Source organism: Aethalodelphis obliquidens, unplaced genomic scaffold (assembly GCF_003676395.1).
Source record: "Aethalodelphis obliquidens isolate GAN/ISIS:26980383/991018 unplaced genomic scaffold, ASM367639v1 scaffold43, whole genome shotgun sequence".
Taxonomy (NCBI): Eukaryota; Metazoa; Chordata; class Mammalia; order Artiodactyla; family Delphinidae; genus Aethalodelphis; species Aethalodelphis obliquidens.
In genome coordinates this window covers 10,127,151-10,150,273 of record NW_020837987.1, presented here as the reverse complement: position 1 = coordinate 10,150,273, position 23,123 = coordinate 10,127,151, and the positions used below count along the sequence as shown (strand labels likewise).

The following is a 23,123-nucleotide window of genomic DNA, read 5'->3' as shown; positions in this document are numbered from 1 at the left end:
CTTTATGATCGTATAGACTCCTTTACCCTCTTTCTTTATGTTATAGTTGTTAATGGGAGAGGCATTTAATTGAGATTTCACGGTTGGTACAGTATTTCAATTGTGACAACAAGGAGGGAGACAGAAAGAAAAAGTCATTAGAGGTGAGACGGTTAAGGGTGGAGACCCAGTTACTGGGTAATAAGAGAAAGGATGGAGAGGAGGCAGTGACAAGGGTGAAGTTATCAACTGAGGACAGGACTTTTCACAGGGACTGGTTAATGCTGACAACAAGGAAGGGTACCATGTGATAGAGTCTGATTCTGAAGGCATAAAATCAAAGCAGTTGGGAGTAATATTGGACTAGGACCAGAGACTCAGCTTCCTCGTGCTAAAAACACATATTGAAGGCTTCACCGGTGACGCAGTGGTTAAGAATACTCCTGCCAATGCAGGGAACACGGGTTCGAACCCTGGTCCAGGAAGATCCTACATGCCGCAGATCAACTAAGCCCGTGTGCCACAACTACTGAGCCTGCGCTCTAGAGCCCGCGAGCCACAACTACTGAGCCTGTGAGCCACAACTACTGAAGCCTACGTGCCTAGAGCCCGTGCTTCGCAACAAGAGAAGCCACCGCAGTGAGAAGCCCTCGCGCTGCAACGAAGAGTAGCCCCCGCTCGCCGCAACTAGAGAAAGCCTGCACACAATGAAGACCCAATGCTGCCAAAAATAAATAAAAATATTTATTTTAAAAAAGCACACATATTGAGATTTTGATTTTGGCTTAGGATGTGGGAGAACATGGAAGACCTTAACTTCTGCAATAACACCAAGAAATATCTGGACATTATAATATGTCACACATTGGAAAATTAAAGAGAAATGGAAAGGGAATTCCCTAGCGGTCCAGTGGTTAGGACTCTGCACTTCCACTGCAGGGGGCACGATTTCAATCCCTGGTCAGGGAACTAAGATCCTACAAGCCTCAGGGTGTGGCAAAACAAACAAATGGGGCTTCCCTAGTGGCGCAGTGGTTGACAGTCCGCCTGCCGATGCAGGTAACACGGGTTCGTGCCCTGGTCCGGGAAGATCCCACATGCCGCGGAGCGGCTGGGCCCGTGAGCCGTGGCCGCTGGGCCTGCGCGTCCAGAGCCTGTGCCGCGCAGTGGGAGAGGCCACAACAGTGAGAGGCCCGCGTACCTCAAAAAACAAACAAACAAACAAATGAACAGACAAATCCCCCAAAAACAGAGAAATGGAAATGGATACAAGAAAGCCCCTCTGGTTACCATAGAAGGGAGCCCTTCATAGGTGACTGGCAAGCCATGGCAGCTTCCTGAGGCAAATCCTGGGTCAGGGAGTTGGGAGGCGGAGGAGAATATCTGTCAAAGACAGAGAGATTTTACTGTGTCCACAGGAAGCCAGTTGCTTTATTGGTGACAGCAGGAACAGATGGGATGGATTGGAGTCTGGCAGACCACCAAACACAAAATTAGTTTTCTCAATATAATAATTCTCTCCTCCATCTCTACTCCAATTTTATCAAGAAAAGGTAATTTTAGGTAATACTGAAAAACAGAAAAAGTGTTATCAGTTTGTGCTTTTTTTTACAGCTTCATTGAGGTATAATTGACATATAGTACACTGCATTTTTTTTTTTTTTTGCGGTACGCGGGCCTCTCACTGTTGTGGTCTCTCCCGTTGCGGAGCACAGGCTCCGGACGCGCAGGCTTAGAGGCCATGGCTTACGGGCCCAGCCGCTCCGCGGCATGTGGGATCTTCCCAGACCGGGGCACGAACCCGTGTCTCCTGCATTGTCAGGCGGACTGTCAACCACTGCGCCACCAGGGAAGCCCCATTCCTTTTTTTACTGAGTAGTTTTCCATCATAAAGACATGTCATAATTTATTTATTTTTACACTGTTGATGGGCATTTGAGTTGTTTCCAGTTTTTGGCTATTATAAATAAAGCTGTTATGAACATTTGTGTAAAAATCTTTGTATGGACATATGCTTTTGTTTCTTTTGGGTAGTACCTGGGAAAGGAATGGCAGAATCCTACGGCAAGTGTATGTTTAATTTTTTAAGAAATTTCCTAAGACTGGGAACAAAGCAAAGTGTCCACTCTCACTACTTTTATTCATTGTACTAGAAGTCCTAACCACTACAATAAGAAAAAAAAGAAAGAAAAGGTCGACATGCTGGAAAGAAAAAAAAAAACTGTCCCTATTTGCACATGACATGATTGTCTACTTAGAAAATCTCATGGAGCCCACAAGAAAGCTCCTAGAACTAATAAATGAGTTTAGCCAGATTCAACACACAAAAATCAATTGCACTTATTTTCTATACCAGCAATAAAAAACTGAAATTTAAAAGTACCATTTACAGTAGCCCCGTAAAGGTGAAATAAGTATGACTCTAACAACATATGTTCAGGACCTGTATCCTGAAAACTGCAAAACTAGAATTCTCATCCATTGCTAGTGGGAATAAAAAAATGATACAAGCGCTCTGGAAAACAGTTTCTCAGTTTCTCGTAAAGTTAAACACACTCTCGCCATATGACCCAGCAATCCTACTCCTAAGTATTTACCCTAGAGAAATACAATTTTATGTCTACATAAAAACTCGTACCCAAATGTTTACAGCAAACACTTGTACGCAAATGTTTACTTTATAACTGCCCCAAACTAGACACAACCCAGATGTCTTCAATGAGTTAACGGATAAACAAACAGTGGTATGTCCATACAATGTAATAATATTTCACAATTAAAAGGAACAAGCTGTTGATATACACAACACGGATGAATCTCAGAGCCATCATGCTGAGTGAAAGTAGTTGGTTTCAAAATGTTCCATTCTGTATGATTCCATTTCTATGACTTTTTTGAAAAAACAAATCTATAGTGATCAGAGAACAGATCAGTGGTTGTCAAGGACTTGGATGAGGGGGATGTGATTACAAAGGAGTAGAACAATAGAGTTTTTGAGATGAAGAAACTGTTCTGTATTCTGACTGTAGCGTTGTTCAGTTAATTAATTAATTAATTATTTTGGCCATGCCAAAATTGTTTTTGGCCACACGTGGCTTGCAGGATCTCAGTTCCTCGACCAGGGATTGAACCCGGGCCACGGCAGTGAAGGCCCTGAATCCTAACCACTAGGCCACCAGGGAACTCCGTGCCTTAATTTATACAAGTGATATTTTGCTGCAAAGGAAATTTCTTACTTTTTAAAAAAACATAATGCAGGGCTTCCCTGATGGTGCAGTGGTTAAGAATCTGCCTGCCAATGCAGGGGACGCGGGTTCAAGCCCTGGTCCGGGAAGATCCCACAAGCCGCGGAGCAGCTAAGCCCGTGTGCCACAGCTACTGAGCCCACATGCCACAACTACTGAAGCCCACGCGCCTAGAGCCCGTGCTTCACAACAAGAGAAGCCACTGCAATGAGAAGCCCACGTACCGCAATGAAGAATAGCCCCTGCTTGCCGCAACTAGAGAAAGCCCGCGTGCAGCAGTGAAGACCCAACGCAGCCAAAATAAATAAATAAACAAAAAACCAAAAAAAAGTCATCTCCCACTCTGACATCGCTGCCCCAAACGAGCATGTGCCCACCTGGCCACTATAACATCATTGACAAAAGAGAGGAGTTTTCAAATTCTTTCTGCAGTGCCCGTCCTTCTTAGACTTCTACCTCTTTTCTTGTCTACTCTCTAGAACTTACTTTTTTTTTTCACATCAGCATCTAGTTTCAGGTAATTGGCTGCAGTTGATGGTGGTTAGTTTTGTTGTTGGAGAGGGGTGTGTGTGCACGTGTAGTGGACTTTGGTTCACTTCAATAAGCAGAAGACCCATAAGCTCAAGTTGCCAGTCACATCTTACGGGTGCTCTTAAGTTGTAAAGCTGTTGGAAATAATGCCTGTCCCTGAAGTGCTGCTACCTTGACAGGGGAGATTATACGTTGTGTGGGAAACTGTAAGATATTAAGGAAGGCTGGCAGATGTGCTGGGGCTATGCTGAGGGAGATCAGTGGGTGCCAGAGAAGTCAGAAAAGGTCTGCTGGAGTTGGCAGTGAGATGTCTAGTGGGGCCCTCTGGGGTGGGTAGGTGGGAAGAGGAAATGGAATTTCAGGGAGGAAGGGACGTGAACACAGCCCTGGAGGGAGCAATGAATATCACGTGTGATGATGGAGTCTAAATCCGGGTGGGTGAAGCACACGTACGGCAGGGTGATATGATGCTATTACTGTTACCTCACCACGCCTCCATTCTTTGTACTAATTCTCTTGTCCCTTCTCCTCCAGTCAGTCAGTAGGCCTATTACCCTAGAAATGCAAAGAGCCAGAAATACCTTCCTGTTCAGCCCTGAAATTTCAGAGTAGGCTATGTAAATTGAAGTTGATGTAATTCCAAAGGCCCAACTTTTGACTTGTTAGACTTGGAATTTTTAAGTTTCAGTCTAAGAATGAAGGCTTTATGGCATGGTTGTTTTGTTTGTTGTGGGATCTCAGTTCCCCGACCAGGGATTGAACCCCAGCCCTGGGCCCTCAGCATTGAGAGCGCAGAGTCCCAATCACTGGACCGCCAGGGAATTCCTATGGCATGATTGTTGGAAAAAGAAAAAGTAGGTTTGAGAAGAATGTGTGATAGTGGTCTGTGTATGGTGGGTGATAAATTGTAGGGTCTAGGCCGCATCTCGTTCTCAAGTACCTTGGGAGAAAGCAAGTCTCTACGAAATTATCTTTTCTCCAGATCTTCAGGAATTTCATCACCTATATGGGATTCCTAGGCTGCTTTAGATTCCTGAAGGACCTCGGTGGGATTTGAGAGCAGTTGGAAGAGGCCCCGAAGTCGCTAAGAGGGATAGCAGAGCTTACAGGGCCTGCATGGAGCCCATGAATCCCCAGACAGGGTTGAAGATTTCCCAGTGGAAGCCAGCAGGAATGGAAGCTGAGAACCCAGGCATCAGTGAGAACCTGGACATGAGCATCATGACAGGTGAAAACTAGACAGTCACCTTCTGCCCACCAGCACTATAGCAAAGCCCTGGGTGAGGAGAGTGGAAAGGAAAACAAGCCCTGAATTGACTGAACTTAGATCTGAAATGACTGCGAAAACCCTGACATGACCGAGTTTACTCAGACTGGTTACTCCACTAGGTAGAATGGGGGATTGTTATAAACAAAATTATCATAAAAAATAATATATTTAAAAACAAAATTATCATAAAAAGAAATAATATATTTAAATAGTTTATATTATATATTTAAAAATTAAGGAAGTCGGCACACTTGAGTTTGTGGACTGAGAAATTTGTACATGCTGCATAAAGCTCTTTGGCAGATGACAGATATAATTTTAAAAATACCAAAACAATTCACAGGCCAAATTTTTAAAAATTATGGCTCTCCTCCATTTACTCAGGAGTGTCTTCTGCGACTGTCTTCGGTGCCATTAAGAAGCCAGTGTCCTATGGGAAACAGCTACTTGGCTTTTTCGGTTCGTTTTTTGTTTTTGATTTTGTGTTTTACCCCAAATAGTATTTACCAGTCAAGGCTCTGAATGCTTGTAATTTCCCAAATTTATATGTCCCCTCATTAAGTTAAAGTTTTATTTGTTGGTGTTTCCGCTCCTTCTTTAGAGAGATTCACCAAACTGACACAATGGAGAACTGGATGCCTGGGAATAAAGATAACGTAGTAGCTGGAGTGGGCCTTTAACTCAAAGAGTTAGTAAGAACTAGAGAACTTTCTAGAAAGAACTTGGCTGGACTATACTATGATCAGACTCCCCTGTCCTTTGTGGGAGGGGTCAACAGTTTGTATTAAAACTCTCCTCCCACTCCCAGTGCAGTTTATTGTATGTCAATTAAGCCTCAATAAGGCTGTTTTTTAAAAAAATGAAAAAAAGTCTGTTCCCCTTTACTCTATCTTTGCTCTATACAGCTCCTATATCACTGGAGTATTTTACAATAACATAGACTTTACGTATTCTTGAGTAATAAGTTAAATAAATAAGCCTAAGAATGTGAAAAAAGAATCTCCCCACCCAATAGTTTTTCACCAACATTCATCAGACCCTACTGAACCCCAGGTCCCTCCTAAGTTCCTTCTGTCCACTGAGGAGGCATTAAGTAGTCAGCAGAGATGGGAAGGAATGATGTAAAGTGGGCAAGGGACAAACAGGATAGAGGGAGATGGGGCCACTATAATTGAAGAATTTAGAGTCTGATTTTTCTCATTCTGCCACACCTCCCAGGGAAATATTAGAACCCCAAGGCAGGTGACGTTGGCCTTACAATTGGGTTGGGAGCGTTCTGGAGGAGGACAACATTAGCCTCTTGTCCAGCTAGCAAGACAAGGAAACCTATTAGAGTGAAAGGAAAACCAGACTTTAGGTCAAAACATCAGAGTTCTGGTTCTGGCTCTGCCCATAGCTATGTAAGTGTGAGAAATTCATTAAAGTTTTCGAGATCTTTGATTCCCTTTCTGCAAAATGTGTAGGTTGGAGGAGATGAATTTTAAGGGCCCTTTTAGCTCAATAATGCCACTTCTAGTTTTGAGGCATACACACATCACGGCAGAAACTTTATTAGAAATGTCAGATGCATCCACTGGGACTGTTCTTCAGGCTTCCACCTGCCCCTCAGCTTGCTGATGACCACTCAGAAGAGATGTCCCGTGACCCGGGACCCGAAGCACCTACTCAATGGACAAGCGCTTGCAGCGACAGTGGCAGCAGTAGCTCTAACCTCCAGACTGAAGTGTGAAGCCATGTGGCCCCACTTTCAACCTTTCGGGGAGAGACAGACCTGAGTGGACACGTTTCCTTCACCCACAGGGGCCCTATTGTAAAGATCCCAGACATCAGCCTGCAGCCATCTGTGGATGTACAGCCTTTGATCTCCAAAGGTGCGCTGAGGTCTCCTGTGGAACAAGGAGGGATGGGGAGACACATAGATGTTTTAGGAAATCAGAGAGGAGTCCACGCCTCCCTCATTCCTGGAACCCTGAGTGTCAGAACCTCTTGGGCTACACTCAGATGACTGGTTTTCCAGCCTCTGAAACCATCAGATGTTCAGTTTACCTCCAGTGACCTGAAGTTTTCCTTGATAGCATTGATTTGTATCGTTGGGGCAGGAAAGAGAAGGAGCATTCAAACAGGACCCCAAAGCCAGACAGGTTGGGCAGTGGAGGTCTGTTGACCTTCTGGGAGCTGAAGGGGGAGAGAGAGGGACAATTAAGGGCGAGTCCCGCCTCTGAGTTGCCTCCCCTTGCTGCCTTCTCTTCCTCCAGTCTTTCCTGCTGATGCCTCTCTACTCAAGGACTGTTACTACCACCTCCCCACCCCTCTCCAACTGATTTCTGTGCTGTCAGAACCCCATCCAACATGACTTCCGAACTCTGTGCTTAGGTGTGGAGATACAGATATGAAAAGGACACAGTTCCTGCCAGCTAGGATCACTGCCTTGAAGGAGACAGACATGTAAGTAATTAACTACCATACAATTCAGTAGGCATTGTGTCCAAGGTCTAGTGGCAAAGAAATGGAGGACCACCTAAGTACCTAAAATAATTTGGTTAGGTATTTTCCCAGAGCCGACGCCTGAGTGGAGATGGAGGAAGAACAGAGGTTAGCTATGTGAAAATGGGGGAGGGGGAGGAGGGAGGGGAGCAAGGGAAACAGCGAGGACCAAGGGCTGGAGGTGTGAGCCGGCTTGGTGGATTGGAGAATTGTGAGAAGTTGTGGTGTTGATACTCAGCTGGTAGGCACAGGTGGGACTGGACTGTATTTTTATAGCCAGCATCCATTCTGATTGGTCAGTACCATCTCCACTGTTAAATATTTTGAATCCTAGCCCCAAGTAGAATACAATAAATGAGAGAAGGAAGAGAAGGAAATGAGCTGAAAAGATAGGCGGGGCCAGATTTCTATAGGCCTTGAGGACCAATGGGGGAACTGGCCTGTGGCCATGCGGCAAAGGGGGAAGCAGTGCTTGCTAGATGGACGATGTCACCACCCTGCTCAGAAACCTCCACTGACATTGTATTGCTTAATAAACCCCAAACCCCATTTACACTCCAGCCTTCACTGATGTCCCTCTGCTCGGAGCAGCGTTTCCAGACCTCAAGGTAACAATTTAGAAAAAGAAAGACAAGCCAAAGGTCTGAGGTCCTTTTGTGTATGGCGCACTTGGACCTAAGCAGAGTAAGCCCCGTTTTTTCAGGGCTGCATGGAGTTTCTCTCAGCACCCGTCTCTCCCCTCCCAGGGTACCGTCAGTCTCTTCTGTCCTCCATAACTCATGTAAGTCCTCTTTGTTGTTGCAAAAGGAGTCCTCACAGTAGTTACTGTAGGAGATGGCGACTAGGCCAGGGGCTGGCGTGTGCTGGATAATCGTTATTGCCGGTGCCCCGTCTGAGCTGCAGCCCTTAGTGGCCAAAATTGCTGTCTTGGTTCCTGCTGTGAGACAAGAGGGAAGGAAAGTGGATGGGGGGGCAGCGCCTGAAGTTTGGCCTGGGGAAGGGGGAACCGCGTTAACATGGCCATAATCACCTTTCCCCCTGCCCCTGCCCCACCAGCCCAACGGCCTCTTTCTCATTTTACCAGCCTTAATCATCAGCACGGTTTCCTGGCACAATGCCCCATTGTCACAAGTCTCAGCTTTGTCTGTGGTCCAGTTAAATGTCTCTACTGGATCCGCTTCTAAGCCCACGAATGCACTCTTTTGACAACGCAAGTTTTGTGCCACTGGGGATAAAATGAGATAAAGATAAGCACGTGCCCTTCAATGTGGGGCCCCAAACCACTCCCTTTTCACCAGAAATCCATCCTCCGTGACCCAGCCGCTCTCCCCCCACATCCCCAATACATACAGATCAAGGTCGGGGCTCCTAGGAGAAAGAGGAACAGTAAAACCTGGAAATGACAGGCTCCCATGGCTTCTCTTAGAGACGTTTGGAAGAACCGATCAGGATCTGTGATTTGATGGAGAAGCAGCTTTTCAACCACATGGAACGAGATTAAATCTAAGTTCTGGCAACAAGTACTGACTTCAGGGCCGAGTTTACGGGTATATAAAACGATGATCTCGGGCTTCCCTGGTGGCGCAGTGGTTGAGAGTCCGCCTGCCGATGCAGGGGACACGGGTTCGTGCCCCGGTCCGGGAAGATCCCACATGCGGCGGAGCGGCTGGGCCCGTGAGCCATGGCCGCTGAGCCTGCGCGTCTGGAGCCTGTGCTCCGCAACGGGAGAGGCCATGGCAGTGAGTGGCCCGCGTACCGCAAAAAAAATAAAACGATGATCTCTAAAGTCAGTCTGTCCCGATCTAGCTTGTGAGTTTGGGCAAGTTAACTAGTTAACAAGCCCCAGTTTCCGTAGCTGTACTTCTCAGACTCAGCCGCCTAGACCGAGGAGCTCAACAGCCCCATACCCTCCAACCTCTGGATCCGTAATCTGGCCCAAAGGCCCTTCTCCCTCAGACTCCGGAGTCCAGCTTCAAACCTACGCTCTTTCGCGGCCCAAGAACCTCAGTCCCCAGCTCCCAGCTTCATCAGAACCCAGGATTCTGAGATCTAAGCCCTGTCCTACCTAGGGATCCAGGAGTTTGGGTTCAGTCACCTTTTCTGTCAGGACACATGATTCTGGGCACCCAGCTTCTCCCCCTCTCCGACCCAAGAGCGCAGGGCCCCGGCCCTCACCCCCCTCTGCTCCAGGAGTCCCGCACGCCCCGCCCCCCCCCGCCCCCCGCCTCTGTTTCCTCAGGACCCAGGAATCTGGGCCCCCAGACACCCTTTTACTCTTTAAGGGACCAGAATTCCTCCTGGCCTCTATATGATCTCACAAGAATCTCCTTGTGCTGAAGGAACGCCCTGGAACGCTCCACCCACCCAGCCGGTCCTTCTCTTTCTAGTGTCTCCGAGGCCCGGAAGGCGGGGCCTGCTTCACCGGACAGATCAACTCGAAGCCCCATTGGTCGATACGAAAGCATCTGATGAGCTCATTGGATGAGCCTGGAGGAACGCCACACCCCATTGGCCTATCCCAGGCTGTCTTGCTAGTACGCATGCGCAGGACGCCGAGTGGCTGGCAAGCCGGGGGACCTAGAACGCGCTGGTCTTTGCCGCGCTAGGCCTGCAGGGCGGGGCGGGGCGGGGCGAGCGGTGCCTCCCCAAATGGCCTTGCTTACACTTTTATCTCTTTGGGTTATAGAATCCCTACTTCTCCAGCCACACTAGGAAGTCAAACCCTTGGCTTTCACCCACTGAACTTTTCTCCCTGTCCAAATTGCCTCGCATGTTTCCAGCCTGGCCCCTGCCCCAGCACCCATCCGGTGGCCATAGCCACCGGAAGTCAACTTGGCCTCCTCACCCGTCACTTGCAGTGGTTCCTGCTCAGCCCAGGCCTCATCCTCTGAACACGTCATGGCACCAGCCTCTTCCGTGACCTTCTGGAAGGCTGAATAGGGTAATGCGGGCTTCAGTGTTACTTCCGGCACCCCTGAATGACCGATTGCCATCGTATCTAACCCACGTGTCAGTGTCAGTACCATGAACACGTTGTGTCATTCAGATTTCTTGTTCATGGCTGGAAAATCCTATTTCATATATATATATATATATATATATATATACACACACACACACATACACACACACACATATATATATACACATATATATGTGTATCTATATGTGTATATATATATAAGCTTTCTGATGTAACATGAAGTAGAGATGTCTTTTGTGTTCTTTCAGACTTGGTACTGTTTCTGTGACTTCTATGGTATAAATGAATATTTATTTTTAATAGAGAAAAGTGCCCCAGTAAGAATGGTGCTGGTAAAAGTCTAAATTTTATGTAAAAATATATTAAGAGTTTTCAGTTGGGGACTGTAAGAGTATTATTATTAATATGGTTATTAACATAAATATTAGGAACAGTTCATATATACAGTAAGAGAGAGTTCTGGTCCCAAAGACCCTGTCTCTCAGGACCCAGGACTCTGAGCCACCCTCCCTTCTTCTTGGGACTCAGGCCTCCAGCACTCACCTCCTCTGAGCTGTAACAGTATGTGGTTTTCCCGGGTCATTGTGTACCTATAGGTGTGGTGCAAGGTCTCAGGTCTTGGCCACAATTGCCAATGCAGGACCAATGGGTTAGGGGAAACTGGAGGGCAGAGAGGGTGGTTGGGAGCTGCACAGACACCTGCTTCAAGCTCCAGAATGTTGTCTCAGGGCCCTCATCCCTTCCCATGCCTCTGACTGGCACTCACCCTTCCTCTTCTGTCCTAGCCCCAAAGCTGGCTTCTAGCACCTGTAGTGAAGGTCATCTTAAATAATCTCTTGGCCTGTTAATTAGTTTGCTGAGGCTGCCGTAACTAAGTACCACAGATTGAGAGGCTGAAAGTCCAAAATAAAGGTATCAGCAGGGTTGGTTCCTCCTGAGGGCTGTGAGGGAAAGATCTCTTCCAGACCTTTCTCCTTGGCTTGTAGATGGCTGTCTTCCTCTTGTGTGTTCACATCATCTTCCCTCTATGCATGTCTTTTCAAAAAATATTTATTTATTTATTTATTTTATTTTTGGCTGCGTCAGGTCTTAGTTGTGGCGCCGGGCTCTTCGTTGCAGCCTGTGGGCTTCTCTTCTAGTTGTGGTGCGCGGGCTTAGTAGTTGCAGCTCTCTAGTTGTGGCATGTGGCCTCCAGAGCGCATGGGCTCTGTAGTTGCGGCACACAGGCCCTCTAGTTGTGGCTCACATGCTCAGTAGTTGCAGCGCATGGGCTTAGTTGCCCCGCGGCACGTGGAGTCTTAGTTCCCCTACCAGAGATCGAACCCACGTCCCCTGCATTGGAAGGTGGATTCTTAACCACTGGACCCCCAGGGAAGTCCCCTTCTATGCGTGTCTGTGTCCAGATTTTCCCTTAGTATGAGGATTGGATTAGGTCCCACCCTAATGTCCTTGTTGGATTAGGTCCCACCCTAATGTCCTTGTTTTGACTTCATTACGCCTGTGAGGATCCTATTTCTAATAAGGTCACTTTCTGAGGTCATGGAAGGTAGGACTTCCACATGTGAATCTGGGGGCAATACCACCCATAACAGCCTGTTAGAGAGACTTGTGTTACAGATGAAGCAGTGAGTGCGGAATAGCGCTCCAGGGGCATCGTGCTACCATTTTGTAATTTCTTCTGTGTTAACGTCATTCCTGATGCAGCCTTTGCTTCCCACAGAGGCTACCTTGATGGCTGGTGAGGGAGGGTGTGAAGATGCAAGACTGAGGGGGTATCCCCGGAGCGAGTCAGGGGCTCAGAGGCTCACTCAGGGATTCCAAATAGGCCAGAACAGTGTCCCTGTTAGCACAAGGTATATATAGTGCATCCCAGTGGGTGAGTTTGTAGGGGAAACGCCCCTTTCTACCCAAGCCTGCCCATCTGATTCTATTATGAGAAGAGTAAGGATCAGATATAGGTTCAGTTCTTGGGGGGCTGTAGGATTTCTCCTGCCTTCAGGCTTGCCCTGTCTTTGACATCTTTGAGTGATTCCACATCAAAGGATCTGGGAAGAAAGTATCCCCTTTTTCAGCCTGTGTCTGTCCTTCCAGGTCACAGGCTTGGGAAGATGATTCTTAAGTCACACTCCAGGTGACCTGGCCATAGAGTCCCTCCATTTCAAGCTTAGAAGGAACCTTGGAAGTGTAAGACCCCTTCCTCTATTCTTCACCCCATTTCTGTTTATATACCTGTAGGGACCTTTCACCACCACCCCTGTGGGAGAAGTGGCTCTGCCGTTTTGGTGTGAGAGAAATCCCTAGATCTTTCTTAGCCTGAGCTGATCTCTTTTCCTTCCTGAGCCTCGGTTTCCTCATCTGGAAAATGAGGTTAGTCTAGAGCAATGGTTGGCAAATTATTTGTGACATTATATGGAAAATAAAATGAAAACAGAATGAATCGAATGGCTTACCTATAGTGAGGACATCTTTTTTAAACACCAACGGGACCATCATTGTTCAACTGGATTATTGCAATACGTGCTGCCCTTGCCCCACTTCAGTCTATTCCCCTCTTGGCATCAGAGTGATCTGGTAAATATAAGTCAGATTGTGTCACATCTGTGTAAAGCCTTCCAGTGGATTCCCATTTTACCCCAAGAGAGAGTCTAAGTCCTTACGATGGTCTCTAATGCCCTACTCTGTCCCCACGTCCTGTTCTGCCCTCCCTCGTTCATTCTGCTCCACCCACACTGGCCTCCAGGCTGTTCCAGGAACGCATGGCGGGAACACGCTGACCTCAGGGCCTTTGCATATGCTCCTCCAGCTCTCTGAAACCATCCACCTTACGCCCACTTCCTCCCTTCATTCATGTCTCTGTTATAACAGCACTCTTTGCTGACTCTTGTTTAGAAGAACAGCAGCCATGTCAGTCTCTGACCCCTTGCTCTGCCTGAGCTTCTTCTGAGCACTTATCATTGCCTGACATATTATTTGTCTATATTTATTTCTATGTTCATTGACTACTTTCCCCAACAAGAAGGTAAGCTCCACAAAGGCAGGGGGTTTGGTTTTGATTTGTTTATTCCCTGGTGTATCCCCGGCATCTATGACAGAGCCTGGTAATAGAAGGGGCTTGTTAAATAAATACACATCACATTGGGGAATGAGGCTCAAGGAGATGGTGACGCTCAAAAGCTGGGACTAGCACCTATGTCTCCGATTCAGACACTAGGCTTTTAGCTGCTGGGCTCTTCCTGACTGTGCCGACCCACCGTTCTCACTGGGACCACCACCCCTTATGGGGACAGTCAAGGCCACTCATGTTTCAGCCCTTCCGTTCTACTTCAATATGGGCTCTTGCTGTGGCCTATTTTGAGCAATCTATATGTGCTTGTTCCCAGCCCTCTCTGACCCCCGGGCCTTCACAGGAGCTGTTCTATCACCCTGGGATGCCCTTCTGTCCTCTACTTATTCCCTGACATCATGCGCACCTCCCCCTCTGTTTCCTGGTCTTCCTGATGCTCAGTAAATATTTGCTAAACTGTTGATGTCCAAAGTGTTTTGTCTATGCCTTTGTATTAGGAATTTTTGCTTTATGGTACAATGGCTGTGTGTGTGCGTGTGTGTCTGTGTGTCCATGTGAGTTTGTGCGTACGCTTCTGTACATGTACATGTCCGTGTCTCTGTGTGCATGTGTGTGTGTGTCTGTGCATGTTTCTCTGTGTGTACATGCCTGTGTCTATGTGTATGTTATGTGTACATGTATGGCTGTATGTGTAGACCATGTCTGGGTGTATTTGTATGTGTGTCTGTTTCCTTCCAACTGTGTCTGATCCATCCCTGTGTACCCAGCACAGGATTACAGTGTAGGCATCCAGTAAATGCTTGCTACTATATAAAGCTCCTATAAACATTCATATAAAAAGACCTTGTTTGGACATATATTCTCATTTTCTAGGGTAAGTGTAGAACTGCTGGGGCATAGGGTAGGTGCATAGTAGGTTTTATAAGGAATTCCCAGACCTTCCTCCAAAGTGGTCCCACACTTTTACATTTTCACCAACAATGTAGGAGAATTCCAGTTGCTCCACATTCTTGCTAACCCATGGTTTTGTCAGACTTTTAAATTTAACCATTCTAGAGGGTGTGTAGTAGTATCTTGGCATTTCTCTGATAATGAAAAATGTTGAGTAACTTTTCATGTGCTAATTAACTATTTGTATACCTTTATTAGCAAAGTGTCAGTTCCAATCACTGGCCCATTTAAAACTGGGTTATTTGACATGAAAGGATGCTCAACATCACTAATCATTAGAGAAATGCAAATCAAAACTACAATGAAGTATCACCTCACACCGGTCAGAATGGCCATCATCAAAAAGTCTACAAATAAAAAAAAAAAAAAAGTCTACAAATAATAAATGCTGGAGGGGGTGTGGAGAAAAGGGAACCCTCTTGCACTGTTGGTGAGAATGTAAATTGATACAGCCACTATGGAGAACAGTATGGAGGTTCCTTAAAAAACTAAAAATAGAACTACCATATGACCCAGCAGTCCCACTACTGGCATATACCCTGAGAAAACCATAATTCGAAAAGAGTCATGTACCACAATGTTCATCGCAGCACTATTTACAATAGCCAGGACACGGAAGCAACCTAAGTGTCCATTGACAGATGAATGGATAAAGAAGATGTGGCACATGTATACAATGGAATATTACTCAGCCATAAAAAGAAATGAAATTGAGTTATTTGTAGTGACGTGGATGGACCTAGATTCTGTCATACAGAGTGAAGTAAGTCAGAAAGAGAAAAACAAATACCGTATGCTAACACATATATATGGAATCTAAAAAAAAAAAAAAAAAGGTTCTGATGAACCTAGGGGCAGGACAGGAATAAAGGTACAGACATAAAGAATGGACTTGAGGACAGGGGGAGGGGGAAGGGTAAGCTGGGACGAAGTGAGAGAGTAGCATTGACATATATACACTACCAAATGTAAAATAGATAGCTAGTGGGAAGCAACTGCATCTCACAGGGAGATCAGCTCGGTGCTTTGTGACCACCTAGAGGGGTGAGATAGGGAGGGTGGGAGGGAGAAGCAAGAATGAGGGGATGGGGGATATATGTATACATATAGCTGATTCATTTTGTTTACAGCAGAAACTAACACAACACTGTAAAGCAATTATACTCCAATAAAGGTGTTAAAAAGAAAACGGAGTTGTTTGCCATCTTATTATTGCATTATAAGAGTGCTTCATGTTTTCAATATACGTGTTGCAAGTATTTTCTTTCAGTCTGGGACTTGTCTTTTTACTGTTAAGAAAATGGTATCTTTTGAAGAGAAGAAGTTTTTCATTTTGAGAAAGCCCAATTTATCAGTTTTTTTCATGATTCATGTTTTTTGGTGTTCAGTATAAAAATGTCATTTACCCTAAGGTCACAAAAAATTTTTCTGCTATGTTTTTTTCTAGAAGATTTATCATTTTGCCTTTGCATTTAGGTTTATGATCCATTTTGAGTTCATTTTTGTGAATGGTGTGAGGTAAGGATTGAGGTCCATTTTCTCCCTAAATCCACCGGTTCTAGAATCCTTTGTAGAAAAGATTGTCCTTTCTCATTAAATTACTTTCATACCCTTAGTTGAAAGTCAATTGATCATATGCATATACATTTCTGGACTCTACTGTGTTCTATTTAACATATACATCTAGATGATACCACACTCTGTTGATCACTGTATTTTTTAAAATTTATTTATTTATTTATTTTTGGCTGTGTTCGGTCTTCGTTGCTGCGCCCGGGCTTTCTCTAGTTGCAGTGAGCAGGGGCTACGCTTTGTTGCAGTGCGCATGCTTCTCATTGTAGTGGCTTCTCTTGTTGCGGAGCGTGGGCTCTAAGTGCACGGGCTTCAGTAGTTGTGGCTCGTGGGCTCAGTAGTTGTGGTGCATGGGTTTAGTTGCTCCGCAGTATGTGGGATCTTCCCGGACCAGGGCTCGAACCTGTGTCCCCTGCACTGGCAGGCAGATTCTTAACGACTGCGCCACCAGGGAAGTCCCGGATCACTGTGTTTTTGTAGTAGCCTTAAAATCAGATAGTGTAAATCCTCCAACTTTCTTCTACTTTTGTAAAACTGTCTTAGCTGTTATAGGGCCTTTCCACTTCATCATAAATTTTAGAATCAGCTTGTCAGCCACTACAGAAGGCTTGCTAAACCTTTTATTTTAATTGATTTGAATTGCATTGAATATGTACGTCAATGTGGCAGAATTGATATCTTCACGATATTGAGCCCTCCAATCCATGAACATGAGATCTCTCTTCACTTATCTAAGACTTCTTTCACTTCTGTTTAGCTATACTCACTAGATTTTAGTGTACAAGTCTTCCACATATTTTGTTAAATTTATTATTTGATATTTTATGTGTGTAGATGCCTTTGCAAGTGGTATTTTTAAATACTTCACTTTCCAGTTGTTCATTGCTAATATATAGGAATATTTAAGAGTATAGAATAGAGAATAATATAGAATAGCTAAGCTCTGTTAACATGGGTATAGGATAGACTTTACTCTAGGGCTGGTTTAGCTCTACTCATAAATTATAACTTTTCTGGGGTCTCCACTGAATGTCCTATGTGTTCAACAAGGTCTCCCTGCCTGGTTTATTGAAATTGGAATGTTTTCTCTTTCTGTGTGAGCTTTGGACATTGTTCCGTATATAGCCCCCTGGAAGGTTATTTTAAGTTTGTTTGCACGCAAACTCACAAGCTTAAATAAGGGGTTTTATCTCTATTCTAAATTGCCTGTATCTGCTCACTTAACCCTGGTCAGGGAGACATGGCATTTTTATTTGTGTGTTTTAAATTAATTTTTGGCATTGTGAAGATGGCCCTAACCCACCTCTAAATAAAGTAACCCTGAGCGGGCATTTTAACGAGAGTTAGTGTGGGTTTAAAATGTTAATTATTGATGTAAATAAAGTAAATCTTCCTTTGGGTTCAGTTTTTAAAGCCATCAGTAACTCAGTAAAGATTCTTAATAGTGACAGTGACAAAGAGATGAAAGGGGAGTCAATGAATTCATTCACCTTTGCCCTCAAGTAATTAAGATCCCAAAGTGGTCAGAGGTTCTTTGACTGAATGAAGTGTTCTCAGGTCTCTGAAACTCAGGGAGCTGAAGAGAATTCTACAAAATGCCAGGCCTCAGTGTCAAGAGACAGCTACAGAAAACAGAACCACCTCTTCATCTGAAAATCTGTTATAGGTGGTGTATGGGGTAGGTTGTTTAATGGCTACAAATTCCTCACATCCCTTTGTAATGTGTCTTTGCTGCTCTCCCCATCTAAAGGCAGAGTCTTGTTTCTCCATCCCTTAAAGCTACGTGGGGCCGTGTGACTTGTTTTGGCCAATGGGACATTAGCAAACACGAAGCACTTGCACATAGGGGTTTCCCCTGTTTTGCTGCTTGGAGACCATCACTTAAAGCAACATGGATTAACACTGAGCATGAGAAACCACATAGAGAGGCCTAGCTCACAACCAGCACCAACTGTCAGACGTGTGAGTGATGCCATCTTAGACCCACCAGCCTCAATCAAATTGTCAGACAAGCAGACACATGAGCATTTCCAAGTGAGAGCAGCAGAAGAACCACAAGCTGAGCCCAGTTCTAGTTGATGACCCATAGACTTGTGAACAGATCAAATGGCTGTTGTTTTAAGTGACCATTTGTGATGGTTCGGAAGGTATCAGTAGATAACTAACATAATATGTTGTCGCAAACCCAAGTATCCATTTGTGGCTAGACCTGCGGAAAACAGCGTTAAAGAAACATCTCAGGCGTGAGATGTGACCACTGAATGTTATTCTTGCTAGCGAGGCCGAGCTGTTGGACAGATTGGGTAGAAGTCAAATAGAATGGTTTAAAAGGAAGTACAAATAGGAGCTTCTATTCAATTTAAGCCTAAATTTGGCATTAAAAATTAGCAATTGGTTCTTGGCCGGGGTCATAACGTAAATTTGAGTTTCCTAATTAATCTTTCTCATTGGAAAGTTTTTAAGAGGTACAGGGGATTCCCTGGTGGTCCAGTGGTTAGGACTAAGTGCTTTCACTGCCGAGGACCTGGGTTTGATCCCTGGAGGGGGAACTAAGATCCCGCAAGCCTCGCCCGTTTGGCCAAAAAAAAAAAAGGTACAAAAAGTCAGACCAAATATATGCCTCTGGTCACCTGAGTTTTACAGTTGTCTCATCTGATTGGTCACCAGCTGGTGCACATCATAGGAAAATTTTGTCTTTTGTATGCCTGGCTCCAGTTTCTTATTTTGTATTAGCTTTCAGTGGCCTGCACCCATTGCTTTTTCTTTTATCACTGTTCTTCCACCAGGAGAATCCAGCCTTCTTGTATCTTGGGAGTTGTAAGTGTTGGTCATCTTGGGTGACTTCTCAAGCCATAATAGGGAGACCCACAGTGCCCATGGCATCAATGCTCACACACCACACACCTTGGATACTGAGGTGCACATGCTCTTGGCAGTGACCAAACTTGGTCCCCTACTCACACACCCAGAGGTGAGGGCACCCTGACAGGTTCAGTGCTGGAAGGGAGGATAAGAATCTATTCTTTAAGAATCGAGAGCTCAGGGGATCCTTGAGGGCTCTCAGGGCGGGGTATGGCCAAGCCCATGTGTGCATACTCCCCGGCTCTCTCTGAGGTGTGCGCAGTGCTGTGCTGGGACTAACTCCACCCGGTTCATGAGAGCCAATGTTGACATTTTCAGGAATTTTGCAAGCCATTTGCTAAACATAGTCACTATTAAACATTAAATTATGTCAACTTACAACTAAATTATATTAAAACAAAGGTAACAAATACTCAAAAATCGTCACTTCCTAAATTATCTTTCTACATTTCACTATTATCTGTGTTCTGGAGACTATTTATACATATTGTATTTGTATAGTAGAAATAATGGTTGTTCATGGGCATTTCTTCCCAACGCCATGGGCAGGGACATCGTGGTAGCTTGAAATCAGCCACAGTGGGAGTATTTATACTATGGGCATCGGCAAATGCTACAGATCAGAGCTTTTATTTCTCCCTTCAGGGAAGCAGTTGTTCAACATTTACCAGCACACCACGAGTGTGCATGGCCTTGTGTTCAAGTGCAGGTTTATGTAGAAGGGAGCTCTCTCACACTGTTTCGGTGTTGAGCCTTTTCATACCAGTTATACATCTATGAAGTGCGTGGCACCCCCTAGATGTAGAGCATTTGTGCAGTGCACAGCATGACCTGTGCAGTGGTCACGGTGGTCCTGACTCTTTGTTATATGTTGTCACAGTGATATGTTTAAAGTACATGAGGGAGTTCCCTGGCGGCCTAGTGGTTAGGATTCTGGGCTTTCACTGCTGGACCCAGATTCAATAGCTGGTCAGGGAACTGAGATCCTGCAAGCCATGCAGCGCAGCCCCCCCAAAAAAGGTTTAAAAAAATAAAATGAAATACATGATTACTCCCAACTCCTGCACAATCCTTTGTGGTTTCCCTGGATCCAACCTTAACAGTTGTAAGCAGTACTCCCTGTAATAAATTCTACTCAAGTTACCCATTTTGGGTATACCATTCATTTCCTGCTGGGACCCTGACCAATTCAGTAATTAGAATGAACAGTGTCACCCAGAAAGAGACAAACAAAACTGTATTCTGGGATTAGGTTTCCACCACAGGGAAACCCACACAGAGAGAACCACCTTGATGGGGCACAGGTGAGACGAGGCCTATGGAAATTTCACAGTTGCTCAAATTGTTACCTAGTCCAAGCTCGCTCTGCTTGCCGCACAACAGGCCAATACGTCAGAGACGAGATATTGAGGCAAGGAATACAACTTTATTTGGAAAGCCAGGAGACTGAGAAGATGGTGGACTAGGACCCCCCCCCCCAAAACCCAACTTATCAGGATCTGGATGAGGCAAGAGATAGATGGGCTCCAGGAGAGACATTTACAACTGGCCTCTTGTTCACACTTCCTGGGGTGAGAAGAAGATGGGCTCCAGGCCGGACATTCATTCCCAGCCCCCTGTTTACATTTCCTGAAGCAAGAGACAAAGGGGCTCCAGGACTACATATTTATGACGGGACCCCTGTCTGTATTTCGAGATCTGCACCTCAATATAAAAACCAGCAACAGAAATAGGGTAAATAACTAGACATTGGACATTTTTATGGCAGGGACAGAGTGGGACTAAACCCTGTTAAAAGATCAAGAGGGGCTTCCCTGGTGGCGCAGTGGTTGAGAATCTGCCTGCTAATGCAGGGGACACGGGTTCGAGCCGTGGTCTGGGAAGATCCCACGTGCCGTGGAGCAACTAGGCCCGTGAGCCACAACTACTGAGCCTGCACGTCTGGAGCCTGTGCTCTGCAACAAGAGAGGCCGCGACAGTGAGAGGCCCGCGCACCGCGATGAGGAGTGGCCCCCGCTCGCCGCAACTAGAGAAAGTCCTCGCACAGAAACGAAGACCCAACACAGCTCAAAATAAATAAATAATAAATAAATTTTATAAAACAAACTAATTTGACTTATTAAAAAAAAGAAAAAGATCAAGAGGTCATACATTTCCCATCCTTGGGGCAAGGGAAACATTGCACATGCGCAGAAGGGCTCCTGGGGGTCAAAAAGGAGGGGGCACCACCCCATAATATGTGATGCTAAGGCTGTCCACCGGCCTCTGGGCTCTAATCCATCTGGGAAAAAAGTTGTGCACACGTGTTGGGGAGGGTCCTAGGACAGGTCAGGTGTAGAAAAAGAAACCAGATAATTGGCCAGAGGTAAACAGAGACCCGGAAGAACTGCCCTGTATAAGTGACTTAACCGCGTCTCTACTGCGCTCCTCCTCATTGGGGGGATGCCCACACCCTTTCTCTCCGGGTGTGCATCTCTGCCTTGCTTCTGTCTTAACTAAACAGTTTCTCTGTGTGCTCTCCCACCTGTTGTTGTGCTATGTCTCTAATAATAAACTTTGTACCTGTTTTTACAGTTTTTGCCTCGGTGAGATATGCATTTTTCACTGAGGGCAAGAGCCAGGGGGTGTGGTGGCTAGGATTCCTGGTTTCATCCAGGCAACCCAGGTTCAATTCCTGGGCAGGGAATTAAGATCTCGCTTCACACCACCACTCACTGCTGCCTCCCCGAGATCATGGATGCCAGTTTCTTTTATAGAATCAGAGAGGAAAGTAAAGTAAAAAGGCAGAATAGAGAGGGAGAGGCGGGGAGGAAGTAAAGTAAAAAGGGCCATCAGTCTTGCAAAACATCTCCTGGAATGGCCATCCTTGGGGAGGGGACGTGTTAATTTCTTCTTTCTTGCAGCCATTTACAGGCGGGTAGGATTCCCTGAGGCAGGCCATTATGTATGATTATAATAACAAAAGCAAGGAAAAGCAAAGCCTTAAGTCAAAGAAACAGATCTAACTTGGAGCCAAAATTGGCTCTTCCCTGTTACAAGATTATCACTGGTGGTAATGGTGAAAGAAGTGCAGGTGGAGAGCAAGGTATTGGGAGTCGATGTGGGTGTGGTACTTTGTTACTATGGCAGCAGTGGTGCCGAGGTTGATTGTGGAGTCAGCTGGTTTCTACGGATGACCCTAGAGAGCAGACGTGGGGAAAAGGAAGATGAGACTGAAAGATGAGACTGTCCAAATGGAAATGTGATGGACACTCAGAGAGCTCCCTTAGCAGAGCGTCCCTTGTTTCCTGTAGTCACAGGGCGCATACGGCTGAGGATGAAGCCCAAAGTCCGAGTGAAAGTGTTACAGAGTTGCACTGCCAGGTAAATGTTCAACCCTGCCACTTTGTGCTAAGGAAAAGGCGCTGGGGGAGAAGACAGTGTGACCCTCATACATGGGACAGAGTCCCCTTATAGGGGACTGCTTCTCCTCCAGACCCACAAGAGTGAATTTCCAACGTCGTCCAGAGAAGCTCGGGGCTTGGTTCGGCATGGGCATGCCACACACTGAGAGCGTTACAGGACCTCACCAGTCTGTACTGGCAGGAGTCCTGGAGCATGTGTGTGAACAGACTCTGTGCCGGTTATCCATTTATTGCCTCTCAGATCCAGATCCACTCTTCGTTGCCCTGCTGGATCTTGCAAGCATTTTTCATCGTCTCCCTGGTACAACGTTAGGCTTTGCCAGTAGAGGGTGCTAAACGGACACTGCAGGAGGGAGAGCTTGTCTTCCAGCCCCAGGTATAGAGGTTGCTCCCTAGATCTGCTTGCTATTCTCTTATCTTTTAAAGTTCTCTTTACCCTTCTTTACCCGTTAGTAACCCATCCCCTCTTAATCGTCATCCCCTGTTACTAGTTAATGATTCTCTTTCTTTTTTTTTTTTTTTTTTTTTTTTTGTCACGCCGAGGGATCTTACTTCCCTGACTGAGGACTGAACCCAGTGCCCCCTGCAGTGGAAGCACGGAGTCCTGACCCCCTGACCACTGGGCCGCCAGGGATTCATTAATGATCCTTTATATTAACTGGGTTCGATCCCTGGTCGGGGAACTAAGATCCCGCATGCCACGTGGCCAAAACACCCAAAAACCAAAACCAAAATACTTTCCCCTGGGCTTCCCTGGTGGCGCAGTGGTTGAGAGTCC

General features: G+C 45.8%; 1 protein-coding gene and 1 long non-coding RNA gene across 3 annotated transcripts in view; one reads left to right on the top strand and one right to left on the bottom strand.

Moving 5' to 3' along the window:
* The window catches only part of LOC113605963 (uncharacterized), a 46,743-nt gene extending 35,264 nt beyond the window's left edge, over positions 1-11,479 (top strand). For both annotated transcript variants that reach the window (XR_003427407.1, XR_003427406.1), the window contains 2 exons: positions 4,738-7,470; positions 9,897-11,479. This is a non-coding gene — a long non-coding RNA (uncharacterized LOC113605963). The remainder of the gene's footprint in view (positions 1-4,737; positions 7,471-9,896) is intronic.
* TEX101 (testis expressed 101) lies at positions 6,691-8,923 on the bottom strand. Its single transcript, XM_027079730.1, has 5 exons — positions 8,860-8,923; positions 8,591-8,734; positions 8,261-8,446; positions 7,072-7,200; positions 6,691-6,911 (listed from the first exon to the last, which is right to left on the bottom strand). The coding sequence occupies exons 1-5, from the start codon at positions 8,921-8,923 to the stop codon at positions 6,691-6,693; spliced, it is 744 nt and encodes a 247-aa protein (XP_026935531.1).
* Positions 11,480-23,123: the final 11,644 nt, after the last annotated feature.